Genomic DNA, 17,424 nt, shown 5'->3' with positions numbered 1-17,424 from the left:
AAAGAGTGGAGTCTCTGTTTCCCCCCAGTCCTGTCGAAGTCCTGCAATGAAATCCCACTAGCCTTCAAAGTCTGATTCTCTAGGAATTCCTCCTCCCGTTGCCATACCCCCAGGTTTGGAAGCCTGACATGGGGCTCAGAACCTTCACTCCAGTGGGTGGACTTATGTGGTACAAGTGTTCTCCAGTTTGTGAGTCAACCACCCAGCAGTTATGGGATTTGAGTTTATTGTGATTGCGCCCCTCTTACGCCCCTCTCATTGCGGCTTCTTCTTTGTCTTTGGATGTGGGGTATCTTTTTTGGTGAGTTCTGGTGTCTTGCTGTCGATGATTGTTCAGCAGTTAGTTGTGATTCCGGTTCTCTCGCAAGAGGGAGTGTGCGCACGTCCTTCTACTCCGCCATCTTCCCCCCTGCCCTCCGTCTGGGGCAATGATTGTTGTGCTTTTCTCTGATTCTCAGCTCACAGTACCTACAATTTTGTATGTGAGGGTGCTGGTAGGCCCTAGAGAGGGACGTGTAAAAAGGGCCTCTAGAGTCTAAGACCTGCCTTACAAAACTAGCTCACCACCACCTCTGTGATCTGGCCCTTCCCCTTTCTGTATCCTAGTTTCCTCATCTGTAAAATAAGTGTAATAATATTACCTGCTTTGACATAGGTTGTTGAGAGGATCAAATTCACGTACAGTGCTGGGCATCACCCTAGCTTTTTCCCTTGCATAACCGTCCTCCCAGAGTTGTTTTAACAATAGGCCCTGAGCTTTCATCAAAGGTTGTGATAAGAAATCGCCATGTGAAACTCCGTCTCCTTTTGCTGCCAAATTTATGGAGAATCTTATCAACATATGACTCCAGTTGAGAAATTTCTCCAGCATGACGAATTATTAGAATTTTTGTCCTGAAAACTGGGAGATGCCCTTTACCCTGATATCAAATGTTCTGAGACTGATTCATCATATTTCCATTTTTCGCCTTAGCTTCCAGGGAGCTTAGAGCTAAATCTAACGCTTAATGACGGCGACTCCATTAAATCAGATGGGCTTAACTTTATATTTGTATTTTATGAAACTCATGAGACACACCCTCAGCTATAAGTTTTCTCAAATTCTTTTGAAAAAGAAAGAGGAGAAGAAGGGAAGAGACAGAAGCAGGTATAGTTTGAAAAGAGGGCTTGGCGTGCCACCTACTCACTGTATCAAATAGAATATAGGTTTGGTTTCTCTAAGAGACTCCCAAAATAATTGTGACTTAAATAAAATAGAAGTGTATAACAATCTGGCCACAGCAGTCTCAGGCTGGTACGATGACTACAAGGTAAGAGGGACCCTAGCTTCTTATCTTATTGCTCAGCTGTTCTTATGGTGTCTTTGACCACATGTTTCAAGATGAGTGGCCACCATGCCTCATCCCAGCCAGGGGAAGAGGGGGACATGGAGGGCACACGCACTGGGACCAAGACCTCATAGTGACACACATCTCTTCCACTCACATCCTGTCAGCCAAAACTCAGTTACGTGATCACACCTCACTGCAAAGGAGGCTGGGATATTTAGTCTTTCAGAGGCACATGTCCAGCTAAAAATCAGGAGTTCTGTTACTATAGAAGAAAGGGAGAACAGATTTGGAAGGACATCTACCAGTTCCTGCCACGTCCGCCATCTCAGATGTATTTATTTCTTTTATTTATTTATTTATTTATTTATTTATTTATTTATTTATGGCTGCGTTGGGTCTTCGTAGCTGTGCGGTCTTTCTCTAGCTGCGGCGATTGGGGGCTACTCTTCATTGCACTGCGCGGTCTTATTGCAGTGGCTTCACTTCTTGCAGAGCATGCACTCTAGGCACGTGGGCTTCAGCAGTTGTGGCACGCAGGCTCAGTAGTTGTGGCTCACAGGCTCTAGAGCGCAGGCTCAGTAGTTGTGTTGCGTGGGCTTAGTTGCTCCGCAACATGTGGGATCTTCCCAGACCAGGGCTTGAACCCGTGTCCCCTGCATTGGCAGGCGGATTCTTAACCACTGCGCCACCAGGGAAGCCCTATCTCAGATGTATTTCTTTCTTCTTTTTTTTTTTTAAAGACACTTTTTAAAAACTATTTATTTATTTACTTATCGGCTGCATTGGGCCTTGGTTGCTGTGCGTGGGCTTTTCTCTAGTTGCGGAGAGCAGGGGCTACTCTTCGTTGCAGTGCGCAGGCTTCTCATTGCAGTGACTTCTCTTGTTGTGGAGCCTGGACTCTAGGCGCGCGGGCTCAGTAGTTGTGGCACACGGGCTTAGTTGCTCTGAGGCATGTGGGATCTTCCTGGACCAGGGCTCGAACCCGTGTCCCCTGCATTGGCAGCTGGATTCTTAACCACTGTGCCACCAGGGAAGTCCCTCAGATGTATTCCTTTGCACATGATTGCACTCCCGTCTACCCCAATTTCACCCTCACCCCCTCTATTCAGTACAGCTTCCATGCTGCTATCAGAGTACTTTCCATTTCAGAGTGTTGTTATGGCACTGCCCTGGTCACAAACCAACCCTGGCTCCACACTACCTAGGAAAGTGATGTCCAAACTGTACACTGCATTAGGAATCAGCTGGAGGGCGCGCTAAAACAGAGACGGCTGGGCCCCACCTGTAGCCCTACTGACTGGGTAGGTCTGGCCCCTGAGAATTTGCATCTTTATTAAGTTCTCAGGTGATGCTGATGTTGCTGGTTCAGGAAGCACACTTTGAGGACCCTTGACGTCAAGAATAAAACCAGTGCTCCTTAACCTGCCATGCAAAGGCTATTCCAGCCTGGTCTCAACCTACTTTCCACCTCATCTCTCATCCTTCCCTCCCCTTCCACACAGCCAGGGCTCCAGTCACACTGAAGTTCTCACCTCTCTCTAAGCAGGCAAGCTGTTCGCACCTTTGTGCCTTGCTGTTCCTTTTGTCTGGAATATCTTCTGATCGGCAGCCTCCTTTCCACATCCTCCCCGAAGGCTTTCCTGACCCTCTAAGCTGTTGTTAAACCATTCTCTGTCCCAGGTCCCTACACATTTTGTACATTCTTCTGTTATTGCTTTTATTGCCTTGTGTGTTTGTTGTCTGCCCAGCTGCCTCCCCATCTCTGAAGCCTTAGTCACCTACATAGCTCTTAGCCACGGTAACAGGGTCACTGAGTAAGGAAACCAGAGAATGAATGAGGAAAAGGAGGCAGGTAGATGGAGTGAATAAATCAGTGAGGTGAGTGAAGAGAAGAAATGAGTGAGTTAATACACGAACAAGTGAGTTATGGTCCATTTGTGCTTGGTTCTCTCCTTTGAGTCCTCAGTCACAGATCAGGAAACGAATTTACCCTCTGACCATTTTTCCACAAAGTTCCAGCCATTGCTTCCTTCCTTTCTTTTTCTTTTTTTTTTTGGCTGTGCCCCGTGGCCTGCAGGATCTCAGTTCCCCCACCAGGGATTGAACCAAGGCCACGGCAGTGAAAGCCCAGAATCCTAACCACTAGGCCACCAGGGAACCCCTCCTTCTTTTTTATTCATTCATTCATTCATTCATTTATCTATCTATCTATCTATCTATCTATCGGTGCTCGGGCTTCTCATTGCGGTGGCTTCTCTTGTTGAGGAGCGTGGGCTCTAGGCACGCAGGCTTCAGTGGTTGCGGCACATGGGCTTAGTTGCTCCACGGCATGTGGGATCTTCCTGGACCAGGGCTCGAACCCGTGTCCCCTGCATTGGCAGGCAGATTCTTAACCACTGCGCCACCAGGGAAGTCTCCCATTGCTTCCTTCCTAGCAGAAGTCACCTGGGACCCAGCATCCACCAGTCGCTTCCCCAGAACTGGCCTGGGGACCCATGCTGGGTCATGTTCCCTATGCCAGGGCTTAACCTCTACCCAATCCTGTTCTCACTCACCCTGGTGTTTCTGAAAGTCAATTGTAAGGCATTTGGGACTCAGGTAAACGATGCTGGTGGATGATTTTCAGGGCCAAGACACAGAAGACTTTTTCACCAAACTGGTGATAAGGTGTCAGTATTGTTTCAAATTAAAATTGGAGCCTAGGGAATCCCTGGAGGTCCAGTGGTTAGGACTCCACACTTTCACTGCTGGGGCCAGGTTCAATTCCTGGTTAGGGAACTAAGATCCTGCAAGCCGTGGGGTGCGGCCAAAAAATAAAATAATAAACAAATAAAATTGGAACCTTGAGGTGCTGGAACTAATCTCCCCCTCATCACAGGGAACCCAGCTTTCTCCAAACCCCATAAAGGAAGCCTTCTTTGGCTCTAGCGGACATGGGTATGTCCATAAGAAGGGACTCCCTGTCCTGCTGTGGTTGTCAACGCTGTCAGGGGTGGTGCTATCATGGTGGTAACTGTTCCTGCACCAAGGCTGTGTAGCCTCAGAAGGCAGTGAACCTTTTTGAGCCTTGATGTCCTACTCTGCAGGGTAGGGATGTTACTACTCACCTTGCAGATGTGTGGCGAGCATCAAATAAGACATGGGAGTAAAGGGCCCAGCACAGTACTAGGCAGATAGTAGGTGTACAATAGAGAATAACTAGAATAACTAGAATTCTCACAACTGATGAGAAAGTTAAGTTTTTTCCCTAATGAATCAGGCCCAGTCACTCTTCTAGGGTTTTTCCTTCTATTTATAATATCTACCTTCCTCTCTCACAATTCTACCTAATTATGGGACCTCAGCTGCCATCCTACCTCCTCCACAAATCTGTCTCTGTTCCTGGAACACTCTACTAACAACGCCTACCATACTTATGGTCTGGTCTAATGGACATGGAAATGAGTAGTGAATTAAGAACAGGGGGTCTGTAGGCAGGGCTGCCATGTATGGCTGCACAGGTTGTGCACTGCCTGAGCCTGGAAGTACCATTCACAGACTGTAAGGAAGTGGGGCCCTGATGTGTTGTGTAATAAAGAGGCTCTGTGCGCAAGTCAGATGAACTGAACTTGAAACCTGGCTCAACCACTAATCAATTGTTTGAGCAAGCAACACATGTAAACTCCTGACTTAGCTTCCTCATCTGTGAATGGGATGTTATTAGTACCTACCATGAGGGATAGTTGAGAAGATTCAGTAGCTTAACGAGTTTAACAGTGCCTTGTAAAGGACTGAATTTACTGAGCACTTAATTTTAGAAATTAAGTGTGGGTGTTTTTTTCTGAGAAGGCTGTACACAAGCCAGGGTCAGTGGGTCACCGATAATCTGCAGCCACGCCACCCGACCCCCACGCCTCCCCCCCTGCCACGTAGCAGGAGGCAGATCCTCACGCTGTCCTTTCTCACAGGATCCTACTCCACCCTTCTTTTTGCCAAAATCCGCTTTTATTAGGTCTTCTTCAGTTGACAAATGACAGCTGCAAAGTAAACTAGCTTAAGCCAAAAGAAGCATTTGTGGGTGGATATAACTGAACTCCAGTGGAGGATCCAGGGCTCCAGCTACGTCATGAGCGCTCCGTCTTCTCCATCTCCTGGCTCTGCTTCTCTGTATTGGCTTTATTCTCAGGCAGACTCTTCCATGTGGCAGGAAAATGGGTTACTGGGTGGTTCAAGCTTATATTTTATGGTTTTTCATATAAAAGAAGATAAATCCTCCTTTCTTTCCGCATCCATAGAGCAATCTTATGGAAGGCCTCTGATGGCCCAGCTTGGGTCACATGCCCACTCTTTGGATCAATCATTGTGGCTAGAGGGATGGTGGACTGAGATTGGCCAAGCTAGGGTCGTGTGTCCACGAGTTTGACAGCCCCACAGAGCTACATGGAACGGGGAAGGGACAGTTCTCCAATAGGAGAGGTGCTGGGCATACAAGAATGTTGGCCGTCCTGGCCATCCTTCTTTACGGCTCAGTTCATAGGTCACTTCCTCAGGCAACCTTCCCCTCCCCTCCTCCACGTGGACCTCAGCCTTCCCACAGTAAATTGCAAATTCTTCTCCGACTCTCTGACACCATAGTTTGGGAACAACTGGAGGCAGGGACAAGAGTGTATTTATTCATCTGTGACCCCAGGCCTAGCTTCCTAACCGGGGCTGTGGAAGGGACGCTCTTGGTGGCCTATCCAGCATCCATTTCCCCTTCCTCTTCAGATCTTTGTTGTGTTCCACCTCGTCTCCCCACTGCCTTAGGCTTAGTGGGGAAGCTGACTCCATTTTCATGGAGAGTAGTTTAAACCCATTAGAGTCATCCCTTGCCAGTGACTGCTTCAAGAATGGGCATGTAGGACCTAGTTTGGGCTGGTGAAACATAAGGGTGTCTGGGAAAGGCTTCTTGCTCTTTTGGGTGGGCATGGAAGCCAGCTGGCGCCTTCCTGCCCGCTCTCGTGCTGGACAGAAATGAGGAAGCATTTGGCCTCCATCAGCTGCTACTGGCTGCCACTGCACAGCTGGAAGGGACCCTACTTTAGGCAAAAGCTGACACCGTGGGAGTGTGGAGACACCTGGACCCTTGATGGCCTTGTTGAGTTGCTGGATTGGCCAACCCTGGATGCCACCCTGCCCCAGGACCACCAAACCCCTAGCTAACACATTTCCTTGTTGTTAAACCACCTTGAGCTGGGATGTTCTGTTACCTGCGGCCACAAGTATCTTCAGAAAGTTCTCCCTGAATGAATGACCAAAGCGAGTGGCCGCAGGCTGAGAGCCCTCAAGCATGCCCTCCTAAACTATGCCACCCACACAAGCTCCTTTCTACCCCACAGTAACAGACATTCAAAGATTCTGGATGCTTTTAAAAAAAACCCACATCAGTCACTTTATTCTTAAGTTTGTACTTTACAAAACCACAAGGGAGAAGTCCTTGAGGGTGAAAGGGGTAGGGGAGTGGGAGATGGTGAAGAGGGGGACGAGGACAACCCAGAAATGAAGTCCCCCCCATCTTGGGGGACCAAGCAGAGACTGGGCCCCAGGCCAGCCCAGCAGGGCCTCTCGTGTCCTGGCTGTACAGAGCTGGGCCAAAAGACCTCAGGAAATGGTCACAGCTTCTAGAGACTGTCGCCGTTAGACAGGCAGCCACAGGCTGAGGCTTCTGGCAGCCCAAAGAAGGAAGTGGGCCTCCCCCTCCCAAGCCAGGGGGAGGCAGCCTGAGGCAGGGGTGAGAACTACCCGTCCAGCAGCTTTAGGATGCTCTCACGCTCCTTCAGAGTCTTCCAGGCCTGGTCCTTCTCCTTCTTGGTGGGGGTCCGCTTCTTCTGCCGGGCAGCCATGATCTTGCGGAAGGCGTCCATGACCTCATTGTCTGCCATGCGGACCCGCTGCCTCAGCTCTTGCCGACTCACCTCCTCCTTTGCCAGCCTGTGGGGACCAGCCGACCAGGTGCCATGGGAAGCCCACCAGAGTAGGGCTCCTCCCTCTTCCAGACTGAGCCCACCCCAATACCCAGGGCTGCCACTCCTGTGGACCGTTTCATACCAAAAAGCAAAGTAACTGAGCCACGCTTACATGGTGCCCTGTGCCAGGTACTACCTCTTCAAAAGTATCAGCTCAGTTAATCCTCCTAACAACCTTGTGAGGTAGGTACTATTATTCCTATGTTACCAGTGAGGAAACTGAGGCTCAAGGAGGATAAGAAATGCCCCAAGATCCCACAACTAGTGAGGAGGAGATCTGAATCAAGGCAGGCTTGCTCCAAACAATCTTCTTTAAAAGGTGTTCTGGGGGCTTCCCTGGTGGCGCAGTGGTTAAGAATCCGCCTGCCAATGCAGGGGACACGGGTTCGAGCCCTGGTCCGGGAAGATCCCACATGCCGCGGAGCAACTAAGCCCGTGCGCCACAACTACTGAGCCTGCGCTCTAGAGCCCGTGAGCCAAAACTACTGAGCCTGTGTGCCACAACTACTGAGCTTGTGCTCTAGAGCCCGTGCTCAGCAACAAGAGAAGCCACCGCAATGAGAAGCCTGTGCACGGCAATGAAGAGTAGCCGCAGCTCTCTGCAACTAGAGAAAGCCCGTGCACCGCAACGAAGACCCAATGCAGCCAAAAATAAATAGATGAAATAAATAAATTAAAAAAAAGAAAAAAAAAAAAAAGGTGTTCTGGTGCCAGCAGAAGACCTGCTTACTTCAGCATCCAAATTCCAGAGCAACCTAAGGGTCCAGACAGCCTGAGGTCTACAGGAGGTGAGTGAGATACCAAACTGACCCCTCCGAATGGACCCTGACCTATGAATTCAATTCATGGTGGAGCTGGAAGGTCACTTAGAGATCTATCTAGTCCAACCTGTTAATTTTTCAGAAGGGGAAGCTGCTGCTCAGGGCAGGAGATGCCTTGCTTAAGGCCCTGCAGCTAGCCCATGCAGGGCTGAGGGCTGCACGCTGGCCTCCTGATAGCCAAGCTAGTTCCTTCACTGCCCATTACTTCTGTAGCTGCACATCCCCACTTCTCTCTCTCTCTCTCTCCCCTCCCCCTCCCTACCTCAGTACTCTTTCATCTGTATTTTCCTCTTCTTGCCCTTGAAAGGGAACTAGAAAGAGGCTCTGGATTCAGCCTTGGGCTCTAGTCACAGCTTAGCTGTTTATTGGCTGTGTGACCTTCAGCAGAGCACTCATTTCACTGGGCCTTTATTTCCTCATTTGGTAAACAGGGAAAACTACCATCTACTCCCTGGGCTATAGCAGAGATTAAGTAAGGTGTACATAAAGCCCCTGGCACATGGTAGGCACTCAGTATACCCTCATCCTTAAATACCCTAGCAGCCTGCCAGCAACTTCTTCTCCTTCTAATGATAAACATCTTTACCAACCACTCACGTGGTGACTGCAAGCCCTTCACCCTGCCTCTCTTCCTAACCCAGCACAACGTCTAAGAGACAGGCAGAGGTGGCCAAATGAACGAGCGTGCCCTGCTCTGTTGGGGCTCTGTGAGGCAGAGACACAGCACCTGCCTACGAGGAGCAAGGGGACTTAGTTTGGCTGCTTCTCTATCTCCCCAGTAAAAGGGGAGCCACTACCGTGATCTCCTTACAGATACCACCTGCACCCTTGTTGTGACCAGTGCAGGGCAAGATGGATGGGAATGAATAGAAAATGAATGACATCGCACTAAAACATTGGTCAGTTCCTGGTGAGGAGCTGGTAGTAATCACAGATGCTCAAGAAAATGTTAACAGTTGATAAACTGAGGTGGAGAGTATACTGGTGTTTACTGTACTACTCCGTCAGATTTTCTGTGTGTGTGAAATTTTTCACAGTAAAACTCGGGAGGAAAAAGAAAATAAGCATGGAAAGACTTAAAAAATAAACCACGCAACAATGCGAATATAGTTAACACCACTGAACCGTACACTTGAAAATGGTTTAGAGGGTAAATTTTGTGTTATTTGTTTTTACCACAATTAGAAGTGAATAAGCAAGTCACAGATGCCTGAGCTCTAGTCTGTGGAATGAGAATCTGTTTGAGACAAAACTAGTGGGGTGGTGCGCGGCACTGACATTTTTTCAAAGCCCTCCGGGTGATTTAGAGGCCCTGCCGGGTTTGGAAAGCCTGTCGTAAAGCTCCCGGAAGGTCACCAGCACGGCCAAGGCCTCGCTGGCCACCCCCTGGCCCGGGCATCCTGTCCACACTCACCTCAGCAGGTCGTGCTTCTTGGTGCGGTTGTGGGCACTGAGCGCCTTCAGCTCGGCCTGCCGTTTGCGCAGCTCCGCCAGAACTTCGTCCTCCGAGTCCTCTGCAGGGCGGTCCTCAGATTCCAGCAGGCCCTGGGCGATCAGCTCCTCCTTGATGCGGCTCTCCAGGGACTTGGTATGCGGCACACTGCAGGGAAAGGCAGTGCTCAGCTCAAGGGCCAGCCTGAAGGGGGGACCGCTCTGAGGTGCCCAAGGTTAGTGAACACCTTCCTTTCTCTTTGGGCACCGCCTCTCTATCTATCTACACATAAAAATACAGAGAGAGACACCTCTGGTCTTGTTGCAAACATAAGCAAAAGATATCGATATGCTATGTAATATAAAATACAGAAAAACCTACAATGCTAACGACCCAAAGAGAATCACTATTTTGTTATCTGTTACTATTATATATATTACCATCTTCTTACCATATGTTACATTATATACATAAAAATATGTATTTTATGTTCTTATATAAATACTATACGTATTCCAGATTTTGTTACATATTATTCCCACTTTTTTAATGTATTATTTTAGCTTTCCCCCGCCACGTACCAACATTTAAATATATCTTAAGTAAAAATAGGATCATATTGTCTGTATTGTGCTGCAACTGACAGTTTCCACTTATCACTCTATTGTTTACATCTTTGCGTGTCAGTTAACTATATTTCTCTAATACGATTAATAGTTGCAAGTTATTTCATCATGTGGAGTCATGACAATTTAGCCAACCAGTCTCCTCCAGGTGGACATTTAGGTTGTTTATAGTAAGAACAGGGCCATGACGAAAACCCTGTACTAAGCCTGTGCATGTGGAAATCCTGGCCTAGCACGCACATCTGACTTCTGCTGGTTTTTATCAAAATGTCCTCAGTCTCTCTATTAATGAAGACCAGCCATGCTGGGATGGACAAAAGTCAACAGAAGCAGAGGCCAGACTGTGAGGTGTGGAAAGGATGTCACTCACCTGAAGGGTTTGTTCTGGTTGCGGGGAGAGGTGCTTGCCCCGTCAGCCCCCGATTCTTTTCCAGACATGTCTGGAATAGGAGAGTCCTCCATGGGGGAAATAATATTTTCCTAGAAGAGCACAGAAATGGATGGAGGGAGAAAGAGCTGTAGTATTACCATTTTCCTGCCCGCCTCTGACCTACACGGACAGTCTTCACATACCAGAAGTATCTTTTTCTTTTTCTTATCCCACGCCCTGTGGCAAGTCTTCCCAAACCGACTCTAAAAAACTTTGATCATTTAAAAAATTTTTTTGTACTGATACCAAAAGAAGGGAGCACAGAAGAGTGACGGTAACACTCAACAATGGTAATAAGAGCTAAGGTATGTTAACCGTTTGCAATGCACCAGGCGCTGCGCTAAGCATGCTGCGGCAGAGGCTGCCAGCTGTCCAAAAGCCATTCTCGCCTTTCTTCCACAGTAGCTGGGCTTATGGCTGCCCAGATACACCACACTTCCCAGCGTCCCTTGCAGTCAGGGGTGGTCATCTGACGAACTCTCTCCAGTGGAAAGTGATTAGAAGAGATAAGAGCCACAGCTGGCCACGGCCTTCACACACTCCTCCTTGCTCTTTTTCTGTGGGCTTGGAGTGGCAATCACACTTGGAGTGACCTTGTGCAGAGTGCATGTTTAAGACAGCAAAGCCAGCATACGTGGGGTCCCCGTCTGATGGTGTGGAACGGAGATGTCCCCCTACCCCCACCTCAGCCAACCTGGAACGTGTGCCCAGAAAGACGTGGGAGAGAAAGACGCTATCGTGTTTGAGACAGCCAGGAAACTGAGGCTCAAGAGGTGAAGAGATATGCCTAAGGGCAGCCAGCAGGCATAAAGAAAGGGACCCTGAACCTGGGGTTTGAATCCTGCTTCTGTGTATTAGCTGTGTGACCTCAAGCAAACAGTTCCCTTTTTTGAGCCTCGACCTTGTTGGGTGTAACATGGGGTTAACCACTGTCTTTGCCTCTAACGAGAGGATGTGTAGAAAGCCCCCTTGCACGGGGCCTTTAGCCAACGCTCAGCAAAAGTAACTGTGGAGTAGTGGCTACCTTGGGGGGAGGTTAAAAACTGGGAGGGGGGGCTTCCCTGGTGGCGCAGTGGTTGAGAGTCTGCCTGCCAATGCAGGGGACACGGGTTCGAGCCCTGGTCTGGGAAGATCCCACATGCCGCGGAGCGACTGGGCCCGTGAGCCACAATTGCTGAGCCTGCGCGTCTGGAGCCTGTGCTCCGCAACAGGAAAGGCCGCGATAGTGAGAGGCCCGCGCACCGCGATGAAGAGTGGCCCCCACTTGCCGCAACTAGAGAAAGCCCTCGCACAGAAAACGAAGACCCAACACAGCCATAAATTAATTAATTAATTAATTAATTAATTAAAAAAAAAACTGGGAGGGGCGTGAGAGAGTCTTCGAGAATACTGATGATGTCTTCTTTTGTGGTCCTGGGCCTACCTGTACAAGTGTGCTCATTTGTGAAAACTGATCAAGCTGTACATTTATGATCTATGTACCCTTCTAAATGTATAACGTACTGCAATAAACAATAAAAATTAAACATTGAAACAGAGTGAACACAGTTCTTGTTTTGGGTTGGGGTGCTCACCTCCACCAAGGCCTGCAGGAGTCGCTGCGTCAGGGCACCAAAGGGGCACCCGTCTTCCGGCTGCTCGTGCTGGGCCTCAGACTTCTTCAGCAGGGCATCCACATCTGAATCGGGCAGAGAAGGGGTGGACAAGTGTGCTGAAGTACTAGGAACTCAAGTCCTGGCCTGGGGTGGGCAGGGAGGTGAGGGGCCTACCTTTCGTGTCCAGTTCAGTCAGTGGCCCCATGAGGCCTTTCTTCTTGTCAGCCACGGCTGCTGCCCGGGCCCCGTCCTTCTGCTCCTCCAGCAGGTCCTCCTGTGCCCAGCGCTGGGAGTAGTGCTTCCCCAGGGGCGGAATCTGTGGGAGACACCCCATCCGGTCCCAAAGCAGTAAATACAGGCCAGCTGTGCCTGGGGTGTCAGGGGCTCTCTGCGCACTTGGGACTGCCAACAGGCTCTTCGTTCATCCCTCGTTGCTTCATTTACCTGTCTTCCCAAGTACCTAGCCCAGGGCCAAGGCCTGAGCCTGGTACAGGTGAGAAGAGATAAAGGAGATAAAATCTCTACACTCACAGTCTAGTAAGGAAGCCAGGTACGTACGGAACTGAAACAGACGGCAATACAGAACAATTTCCAAGATGTAAGGTGCAGAATGGTGCGTGTACATGGACCTTTTCCGTTGACAGCTGATATCTCTAGAGAGAACTATAGATCCTAGGGTCAGAAGTGAGAGGAAAATATCTTTTGCATTGCTTGAACTTGTTACTGCCTGTATGGATTACCTTTTCAGATAAATTTTTTAAAAATTCAGACAAGTGAAGTGACAGAGGTAGGTCAAGGTTCTGTGGCAGCGCACAAGACAGACCAACCTTCTGCTGGGGAATTTGCAAAGCCATTTTGGTGGCGGTAACATGCGATCAGGGGCTCGAAGGGTGTTAGTTTGCCAAGGGGAGAAGGGCATGTGCAGAGGCCCAGAGACCAGCAAGGACCCTGTGTAGGCCTGGAGTGAGGGCAAGGTGCTTGGGAGGGCTGGTAAATACAGCAGTGGAGAGGGAGCGTGGCCAAGGAAACTGGAGAGGGGCACTGGGGCTGTGCCACCAAGGGCTGAGACGCTTGGACTCGATTCTGTAGGTAACGGGAGCCAGGGGAGGCCATGTCATGAGCACATCCGATCATGACAGCTGACCTATGGGAGAATTCCCCACCAGCACTTTTCTGTATTTTCTACATTTTCTTTAATGGAAACTTTTTTATTTTCATCATAAAAAAAAAATAAATTTTTATATATTAAAAAAAAGAGAATCCCCCTAGAGCAGCGGTCCCCAAGCTTTTTGGCACCAGGACCGGTTTCGTGGAAGACAGTGTTTCCATGGACCGGGGTGGGGGGCCGGGGGGTGGCTCAGGCGGTAACGTTAGCAACGGGGGAGCGGCAGATGAAGCTTTGCTCGCCCACCGCTCACCTCCTGCTGTGCGGCCCGGTTCCTAACTGGCTGCGGCCCGCTACCAGTCCGCGGCCCCGGGGTTGGGGACCCCTGCTCTAGAGGGAACAAAGTGTTAAGAGGCTGTTAAGGTAAAAGCTGATGAAGGCTTGAGCCAAAGCAGAGGGGAAGGCGATGAGAGAAAAAGGGAGGCTCTCACTGAAGAAGATGCCTTAGGACGTGGTGACCATTTGGATGGGGTAGAAGGGAGGAAGCTGAGAGTTAGAACTTGGGTGTCTGGGTGGGTTAATGGAACAGACGGGAGGCTGGGCAGGGCAGGGCGGGAAGATGATGTACAGCACTGCAATCTTTGATTCTGAGGCACCTCTGAGCCTTCTTGTTCTCCATCACGTCTATCTAGGCCTGGGGTCTCTACCTTGTAATGTTCAGCCTCATCTTCTGGGGGTTTCAGTAGCTCCTCTAGCGTGCGCACCTCCTCACTGGTGATATCGGCACAGTAGGGCTCCACCGAAGCCCAGAATCTGCAGAGAGAAGCAGAGCCTGAGGGGGTGCCCCCTGCCCCACCAGCCTAAGCCCCGGGCCCTTCCACAGCCTCCAACACCCGAATCCCAAGGCCCATTTACGTCCCTGGCCCAGAACCTGTTGGGGGCGTCATTCTTGGGGATACGTGGCACGTCGACTGGGTCATCAGTGAATTCGTATTCCTGGATCTTGGGCTGAAGGTTTTTGGATTTGGGTCGCCCAGGGCCAGGGCCCGGCCCATGTCCTGCCTTCCCTTCCAGTTTCTGCTTCTTGGGCTTCCCATGTTTGGGGGGAGCACCAAGCTCATGGTCTCGACCCAGCTTCAGGAATCGTCGGTCACCTTTCTTATCCTGCCAGTCGGTGAGGATCTGAAATTCACAGAGACTGTCACTGAGGGGGAGAAGGGAAGACACAGGACAACTCTGTCTCCCGGTGAAAAATAAGGATCTAGAACTCAAGAAGGCTCCAAGTCTCTCCCCCTCCCCTTTTTATCTAGCAAACGCCTACTCATCCTGCAAAACTCAGCTCCTTTTCTGTGCCCATCTCACAGGATTTTATTCATATATTTCTCATCATTCCATTCACTTGTTTGTCTGTATTGATTCACCTCTGTAGCACCCAAGCTGGTCACACAGCGTTAGGCAGTTCAAACAAGTAGATCACATCTCAGTGCACATTAGCTCTAGGAAAATACGCTGATGGTAACTTTCTGGTGGAAGCAAGCATGCCTCCCAGCAAACCTTTACTTCAAATGTCACCACAACTGGGAAGCCTTTTCTGAATCAGTTATCCAGCTTCTTAGATGCTAAAATACAACTGATTGTGCCACAGCCCCGCTCAAAAAGCTTCAGTGGATTCCCAGGGACCACAAGTTAATTTTATTCATCTTCTGAAGTCCAGTTAAAATGGCATCTTCTTCCTCTATGAGTATCTGGTACTTCGTACCTCCACTGTAGGCCCAATCGTGTTGTTTGGTCATAACTAGAATAAACAGGGTACCTTGTCTCTTCAAGAAGACTATAAGCTATTGGAGACCAGGAAGTTCATCTTCACCATCTCTGGTCCCCAGGATCTGGCATAGCACCTGGCACCCAGGGCTCAGAGAATATTTATGCCATAAATAGAAATAATGAGAGTCATACCCGTAAATAATGTTTGCCATGCTTATTTAGTATGAGACGTTGGGCTGAACCTTTGCAAAAAGTCTTTCTCACAAAAGCTCTGAGGTAGGTCCTATTATCCAGCCCACTTGGCAGATGGAGAACTGATCCTCAGAGGCAGGAGGTAACTTTTGCAAGCGTTGGAATTTAGCATTGGCAATAGCAACGCTAGCAAGCGCTTAGGTCAGGATTCAAATCCAGGCCTCCCCATTCCAGTTCCCCCAGTACTCCTAACCACAACAGCACTTCTCCTGGTAGTTGTCTGACCTCCCCTTCCCTTTAGTTGGCAAACTCCCCAAAGGCCAGAATTGTCCTAATTACCTCTCTCTAGTGACTAGCACAGGGCCCAGAACATTGTGGGGAGTAAGGGTCACTAGTTGCTTAGTGAGTTAGAAATCTCGCAGTGTATGAGGATCATGCACATTCTTGCATACTTTCCATGTCACGCAAGCCCAGTTTGGGCCTCTCTCTTCCCCACTAAGCTCCTGTAACCCAAGCCTCAGCAGATGAGGCTAACCCATAACTTGCCACAGTCCATCCCTGGTGATGTACCCTCTGTGGGGTATCACCTGGGTTTCGGCCTCAAGCACCCGCAAGCGTCGGCTGGCAGAAGAAAGCAGGGTCTCAAGCTCCAGCTGCAGAGTGTCCAGCTCCTCGATACCGATGCCATCATCCTCAGAGCGGGCCAACACTGCTGTGTAGCGGGGACAGACCTTCAGGTGGTCCACAGACTTGAAGTCGTGGAACTGCAAGGGGCAGTCCTTCAGCTCACTCATGGCCCAGGATAGGGGACCCTGTGGAGCGGGAGAGGAAAGGACCACTGATGGGGCGGTGGGGGGAAGTGGCACAAGAAAAACCCAAGGGCTCCTTCCATCCAGGAGAAAGTCAGGCTTCAGTAACCTACTGACAAGGTTGATGGCACAGCTCCTATTCGTAGAGCACCTACTGTGTGCCAAGTGAGGTGCAGACACATTACTGACTTCTCATTGAATTCCTCACCCAACCCCATGAGCAGGGACTATGCTCATCTCCATTTTACAGATGAGGAAACTGAGACTCTGTAAGGGTGGGTTCATGTCCAAGCTTACCAGTATGCAATTTGAATCCAGACAGTTTTGAGCCTGTGCCCCTAACCGCCATGATATACTACGCTTGTCTTCCTGATGCTCTTCCCTTCAGTTCCACTCTTCCTGAGTTCTGCAAAGCCCCAGAGTTCCAAGCATCCCATACTTATTATCTTAATGTTCTTTGTGCCTCCCAGTCTCTCCTTGTCTCACCCTTCCCCACCTCTGCCCCTTCTCTTTGCCCCGGATAGTAAAGTATGTGGGCTGGTAAGCCAGATATATCTGGATTCAAGCCCAGGCTTGATCAGTCTCTATTTATTTAGCCCTGCACATGTTGATTAACTCTCCTGAGTCTCGGTTTTACCATCCGTAAAATGGGGCAAAAGAAGCCTGAGTCTGTTTCCCCATAAGAAGTCTGAATCTGTAAAATGGGGTAACAATAGTACCTACCTCCCTGGGATGTTCTGAGGATTAAGAGATGATGCCCGTCAAGAGCTCAGTTCAGTGCCTGGCACAGAAAAAGGGGGGCTGGTTAATGGCTGGCCCCACCCATGGATCGCCCCAATGTCCCGCCTTTAGGGTCCCAGTCCTCTAAGAACACCCTACCGCGGCCTCCGCCCCCTCTACCTCCTCCTTGCTGCCTCCCACGGCCCCGCGGCCACGGGAGGGGGCGGGGAGTTCCGGTCGGTGCGAGCAACCGCCCCGGAACTGGCTATGTGCGGGGCCCCTGCAGTTGACGCGGGGGCGGGAAGACGCGAGGGCCAGACCCTGTGTCTTTCGGAGGACGGAGGTTTGCGGGCAGCAAGCGAGCCCGCTGCAGGTGGGGTGGAGAGGGTATGCCTCGCGCGGACCCTAGGGAACAGCCCGGCGCCGGGGGGGCGGGGCTCGGCGGCCGGGTTCTCTGCCGGGCAGTTAGTCCCGTCGAGCCCCAAAGGCTGCAGGTAGGAGGGGCCCGGAGAAAGGATGGGGGCGCAGAACCGGAAGGATCGAAGGGCTCCTCCGCCTCGCCTTGTCCTAATATGGTGCCCAACCTGAGGCCGGGCTGCACCATTGCATGACTAT

The 17,424-nt window shown here is 50.1% G+C and overlaps 2 protein-coding genes across 6 annotated transcripts in view; one reads left to right on the top strand and one right to left on the bottom strand.

The window, feature by feature from the left end:
• Nucleotides 1-12,145, top strand: part of OGG1 (8-oxoguanine DNA glycosylase) — a 41,701-nt gene extending 29,556 nt beyond the window's left edge. Inside the window, exon 8 of the transcript XR_009009423.1 lies at nucleotides 11,027-12,145. The gene's annotated coding sequence lies outside the window, so the exon portion shown is untranslated. The remainder of the gene's footprint in view (nucleotides 1-11,026) is intronic.
• On the bottom strand, nucleotides 6,713-17,360 carry TADA3 (transcriptional adaptor 3). Of its 5 annotated transcripts, none has more exons than XM_007192538.2 (11): nucleotides 17,341-17,360; nucleotides 16,813-16,870; nucleotides 15,868-16,092; nucleotides 14,256-14,506; nucleotides 14,032-14,137; nucleotides 12,778-12,882; nucleotides 12,394-12,535; nucleotides 12,199-12,302; nucleotides 10,565-10,674; nucleotides 9,551-9,736; nucleotides 6,713-7,280 (listed from the first exon to the last, which is right to left on the bottom strand). In XM_007192538.2, the coding sequence occupies exons 3-11, from the start codon at nucleotides 16,072-16,074 to the stop codon at nucleotides 7,088-7,090; spliced, it is 1,404 nt and encodes a 467-aa protein (XP_007192600.1). In that variant the 5' UTR covers nucleotides 16,075-16,092; nucleotides 16,813-16,870; nucleotides 17,341-17,360; the 3' UTR covers nucleotides 6,713-7,087. The 5 variants fall into 5 exon arrangements, with proteins under 5 accessions (XP_007192600.1, XP_028024924.1, XP_007192597.1 ...); XM_028169123.2 differs by lacking the exon at nucleotides 17,341-17,360 and adding an exon at nucleotides 16,969-17,330; XM_007192535.2 differs by lacking the exon at nucleotides 17,341-17,360 and adding an exon at nucleotides 16,990-17,330.
• Nucleotides 17,361-17,424: the final 64 nt, after the last annotated feature.

The sequence above is a fragment of the Balaenoptera acutorostrata genome, chromosome 10, assembly GCF_949987535.1.
Source record: "Balaenoptera acutorostrata chromosome 10, mBalAcu1.1, whole genome shotgun sequence".
NCBI classification, from domain to species: domain Eukaryota; kingdom Metazoa; phylum Chordata; class Mammalia; order Artiodactyla; family Balaenopteridae; genus Balaenoptera; species Balaenoptera acutorostrata.
This window is presented reverse-complemented; position numbering and strand designations above follow the sequence as displayed.

Excerpts from the sequence above, each read along its gene's own strand:
- TADA3 (XM_007192538.2), bottom strand. The coding sequence starts at position 16,074 with ATGAGTGAGCTGAAGGACTGCCCCTTGCAGTTCCACGACTTCAAGTCT. Across the intron at positions 12,883-14,031 it reads ATGAGGCTGAACATTACAAG|TTCTCTCTAGAGATATCAGC; the intron begins GTAGAGACCCCA and ends TAGGATCTATAG. Across the intron at positions 12,536-12,777 it reads TTGCCGTCTGTTTCAGTTCC|ATTCCGCCCCTGGGGAAGCA; the intron begins GTACGTACCTGG and ends TGTCTCCCACAG.